The sequence below is a fragment of the Phalaenopsis equestris genome, unplaced genomic scaffold (assembly GCF_001263595.1).
Source record: "Phalaenopsis equestris unplaced genomic scaffold, ASM126359v1 Scaffold001325, whole genome shotgun sequence".
Classification (NCBI taxonomy): domain Eukaryota; kingdom Viridiplantae; phylum Streptophyta; class Magnoliopsida; order Asparagales; family Orchidaceae; genus Phalaenopsis; species Phalaenopsis equestris.
The window spans coordinates 185702-190428 of record NW_018165764.1 but is presented as its reverse complement, the minus strand read 5'-3'; the positions used below and the strand labels follow the sequence as shown (position 1 = coordinate 190428).

General features: G+C 34.0%; 1 protein-coding gene across 1 annotated transcript in view; it reads left to right on the top strand.

The window, feature by feature from the left end:
• LOC110034011 overlaps window positions 1-3119 on the top strand; it is a 3929-nt gene extending 810 nt beyond the window's left edge. Inside the window, exons 4-9 of the mRNA XM_020738237.1 lie at window positions 112-174; window positions 1642-1710; window positions 1793-1895; window positions 1978-2049; window positions 2183-2271; window positions 2621-3119. Of these exons, the coding sequence (XP_020593896.1) occupies window positions 112-174; window positions 1642-1710; window positions 1793-1895; window positions 1978-2049; window positions 2183-2271; window positions 2621-2773 (549 nt within the window). The 3' untranslated portion in view covers window positions 2774-3119. The remainder of the gene's footprint in view (window positions 1-111; window positions 175-1641; window positions 1711-1792; window positions 1896-1977; window positions 2050-2182; window positions 2272-2620) is intronic.
• The last annotated feature ends 1608 nt before the right edge of the window (window positions 3120-4727 follow it).

Here is a 4727-nt window from a genome sequence, read left to right as displayed (position 1 = left end):
ATATATATATATATATATATATGTATATATGTAGATGCCTTTTTTTTTTAATTTTTTTGTGGTTCGAAGTGATGTGTAAAATCTGGTTTATTAATGTGTGGAAATTTGCAGTTCATGTTAATTGTTTTGGCGAGCTCCATTGGTGAGGAGCTGTTCTATCGGGTTGCTGTTCAGGTGTGGTAACTCAAAAACATAAAGTAGCTTTATTTTATTTTATTTTTTTGACAAAGGAAAATTAATTGGAACATAATAGATTTGCCTATAGTACTAATAGAATTTTTTTTTATATTGGGCTATATATTTATTGTGCACACTAAAAAATTATAGATTTAATAAATAATTACCGATGTAACAAGCGCTCAGTTGTATAATCTCATTATTCATACGTGATACACTTTGGGTTTGCTATTCAATTGGACCTGATCTATAAGCCCTAATAAAATTTCAAGTATTTTGATTTTTATAAAACAACCTCCTACATCTTTTGCTGAACTAAAAAATTCATATTGATGGAACCCACAGCATATTTCTTAGAAATAAAATAAAAAAATCCTATGAAAATGGGTTTTGAGCACATATCCCGTCAAAATAAATTATCAAATTCATATATTTATGTGTACCATATCACGCTATTCAAATTTTGATATGAAAAAAACATATATTAGTTAAGAGTTTTATAATGAACTTTGATATTTGGATGAGAATATAGATGAGATAATTTATAAAAGGGAGATAGTAGGGTTATAGTTTTATAAATAATTACATATTAGATGTCTGTTAAATAATTGGCCCTATTTTAATAAAATGGATTGGGAGAAAGAAGCAAATGCTTAAATTTTCATGTTTTTTAAGCAAAATAAACATAAGTATTATTTAGTAAAACATTCTAGGCCGCCTAATATGCAATATCATTTACATTATAAAACAATTAATGTAAAACATGCGACAAATATTAGATATTATTGATAAGCAACTCTATTGATAGATAATAAATGAAGATATAAAGGCTTTTTAACAAGAAAACTTGCCCAGAAAAATGATGCACACTTTAGTTGGGATATCAGGGGTGATATCAAGGCAAGTTCACGCCAGGCAATCTTAAATTAAAATTGAAGATGTAGATTTTGACTCTTCTTCCTCAAGCAGTCAATTTAAAATTCAACTTTTTGAACAAAAAATGAATCAAATTCATTTATTTTTAAATTTTATTTTTATCGCCGGCCTTTCACCATCATCATGCCAAAAATTTTCATTCCATGAGTTCAATTAAACAAGTGTTGGCTTATTACAAAATAAGTCATTCCATTCTTCATTGTCATTTTATTATCCTAGGAATACAACCATGATATAAAACGAAAAGCTCATTTTTACGAAAGCCAACATATAAGATATCTCAAGTTCAACCCATGTGCATGTCATTAAAAAATAAAAAAAAGAGAGGAAACTACCATACCACATAACAAGCATTCATGAATAACATATTACATATTTCTCATCTTAGGCGTATATGTGAAGGATATATTTTTTTTTCATAGCTCATTACCTTCCTAGGCCATTGCCTGAATGGGGGATTATTGACCCAATGATGCATCTACAAGTCTAAACACTCATTAGTACTCTGATGGATAACCTAATGTGCAGGGCGGACTATCAGACATCTTTATGAGAAGCACTGAAATTCTAAAAGATGCGCGTGGAATCGCGTCTCTGGTAATTTTACTTGCCAACAAGAAAAATAGAACACGTTGGCTCTCTCTTCTAAGGATCTAATTTTAGACTTAATGTACTGTAGACTGGCGTGCTGCCTCCTTTGGTTCCATTTGCGCAAGCATTTGCTGCTGCAATCACAGCGGCCCTTACCGGATCCTTATATTATGTTGCAGCTGGCCCAAAAGGTCAGTTTATTTCCAAACTCTTCCGAGGAAATGGATACAAATTTCTGTATCATTCAGTTTTGTGTTCGTTTTTTTTTTATAGATCCTACGTATGTGGTGGCACCAGTGTTGCAGTCCAGATGTGGCCAGAATGATCTTAAGAAGCTCTTTGCAGGTTAGCTTTATGAAAGTCCGAAGAGGAACTCTTACAAATAATTTCATAAGAAATATGAAAAGAAAAATTATAGGAGTTTAGATGGGCCTGTTTGGAAAAAAAAAAATCTGACGGGTTTCATTTCATCATGCAGCTTGGTATGAGAGAAGGCAGATGAAGAAGATATATTCTCCGCTTCTAGAAGGATTATTAGCACTGTACCTTGGTTTTGAGTGGATTCAGGTAATTTATGCTACCGTCATTATCATTTTCATTCATTGAGAATCTACATGCATACCGCTCAATACCTATGTATCTACATAACTAACACCTAAATTTCAATTTTAACATATATGCCAGCTTACATATGCATGAAAAGATGTATTTCACTTTCTAAAAAGTCATATTAGCCTTATTTTTTAGGTGACATGAATGATTTTAGTGGTCTGAATGTAAAAAAGTAAACTTTAGGTGTTAGATATGTAAATACATGAGAAGCATGTTGAATTCATATAAATACCCTAATTTTCATTCATGTACTTTTCTAAGAACTTTGAAAAAGTATAGTAATTATGTCTTCTAATGATTTCAGACTGGTAATATTCTTGCTCCCATGATCACTCATGGTATCTACTCTACCGTGGTGCTGGGAAATGGACTTTGGAAAATTCATTACCACCAGCAACGGCTGCGCCATAGAATTCAGCAAATTAGGGTGGAAGGCGGTAACTCTCATAAATTATAGAAAAGGATGATTTTTCTTCTTGGCGCAAGGAGTAAATCAAAGACAAATCACACGCATGAGAGGACTTGGCTGTATAAATTCGAAGTACGCATCATTTTACAGTACACCAGGAGCTACCAGATATTCAGATGGAACAGCCTAGGCTACCTATATAATCAATAGCCTGTATATCATAATGTAAAGTGCTAATAAATGGGAATCTTCTACACCAGACCTAAAATTTTCCTGATGTTAAGCGGAAAAAAAAAAAAAAAAACTTTTGAGTTGTGAGGGTGAGGGTTGGAAGATTTCCTAAACATGAAGTAAAAATATTTGCAAATTATTGATGTGATCTTAACATCCCAAATGATTTGTTTTTCTTTGAAGCATTTTGTGAAATTTTGTAATCTGAAAGCTAGAGAAGACTCAGCATTCTCAAAAAGAGAATGTGTCGTTTAACCACTCTGAAGTGTTGAATCCTAAATTATATCGTGAATCACGCCGAATGAATAGAACGTCGGTCGAATGAAAGAGAAAGATAAGACACAAGTAACACACAATTTTTTAAGAAATTGTCTAACAATCCCCTTTTAATGAAAATGAAAGCAGGGTAGAGAAAATTAAATAATTGTCTCTCATTTAATGGGGAAATTATCATAATTCATGAGCCATTATATATATACATATTTGCAACTGAATCATACATGTTTTGACCATGTAGCCACTCTTGATGTCATTTCATAACTGTAACTACTCCTTAACATCGTTTTGTATCCGTAACTGCTTAGCTTGATCATTTGGTATTCATTCGATCGGCCAAGTGTCATTCAATCGACTAAATGACCATCGATTGCCTTTCCCGAGAGGACATAATGCGAAGACACATTGCCCTTGGGAATGATTATTCCATTAGGCAAAAGGTGTTTTACCGTAATATAATAGACAACATACTTTCGATCAAAGTTTCTACATTGAAGGAATTCCCTCTAATCGAGTGTTGATCTTTATAATGACAGAAGCTGATTAGGCAGGCGTTAAGGCTGTAGCGCGGTGTTCTTCGGGTCGCCAAGTCTTTCGTTCGTTTGGCTTTAGAGGTTGACTGGTATAATGATAAATGTTCATGCATCAATCCTCTTCGTGTGGTCCATCTTATTTTCTCAAAATTCTTGCAGACATATTTCTAATGTACATAACAAATTCTCTGATTCTCTTCTTTGAAAGTGACAATTGTCATAAGAATAACATAATTAAATAGCATGATTGTTCACATAATGAGTAATAAATATCGTCAATAATTATACGTTCTTTATTTTCGAGCCACTTTTCCTAATAAATAGGGAGTAAGGTACACTTTTCAGTTTTCTCATTTGCTGAATTCTATCTTTTAGTGATCTTATTTGTGAACGAATATGTCAGGTGCTAAGAAACCAGTGAGCAAGGAAGCACTAATGAAGGACTTTTGGCTTCCTGTTTAAAAAATTCACCCTTCAAGGAATAAAAGAAAGAATAAACTCAAAAGTTCCCGCCCAATCCAAAGGAAAAGAGGAGGTGAAGAGGCCTGACCGATCGACAGGAGAAAGGAAGATGAGAGAAAGATGGTTGGTACCAAAAGGCCGGTCAAAGATACCAAGTCTAAAAGATTCAAATAGTTAAACAACCGATAGCAAAGAAATCACATGTGGAAGAGGTTAGGGAATCATCCAATTCTATACCCGCTTCTAGAATTCCGAAGTCGGAAAGGTGGGAATGCTTTAGACTCTATCCTATTTTGTCAGCGTCCAGTTCAACTGCTGTCCCAAGAGGGGGAACCATTGGAGATGACCGTGCAAGTTATGCTGCTAGCATTCGCTTTGCTTCATCCTCCGACTAGGGAGGTCGCTCAAGGTGATACTCCATCCCAAGCAGATGATCTAATCCGGAGTTTAGCTGACAAAGTTGTCCAAGGAAAAACTCCACCAATGGAAAGTATTCGTCC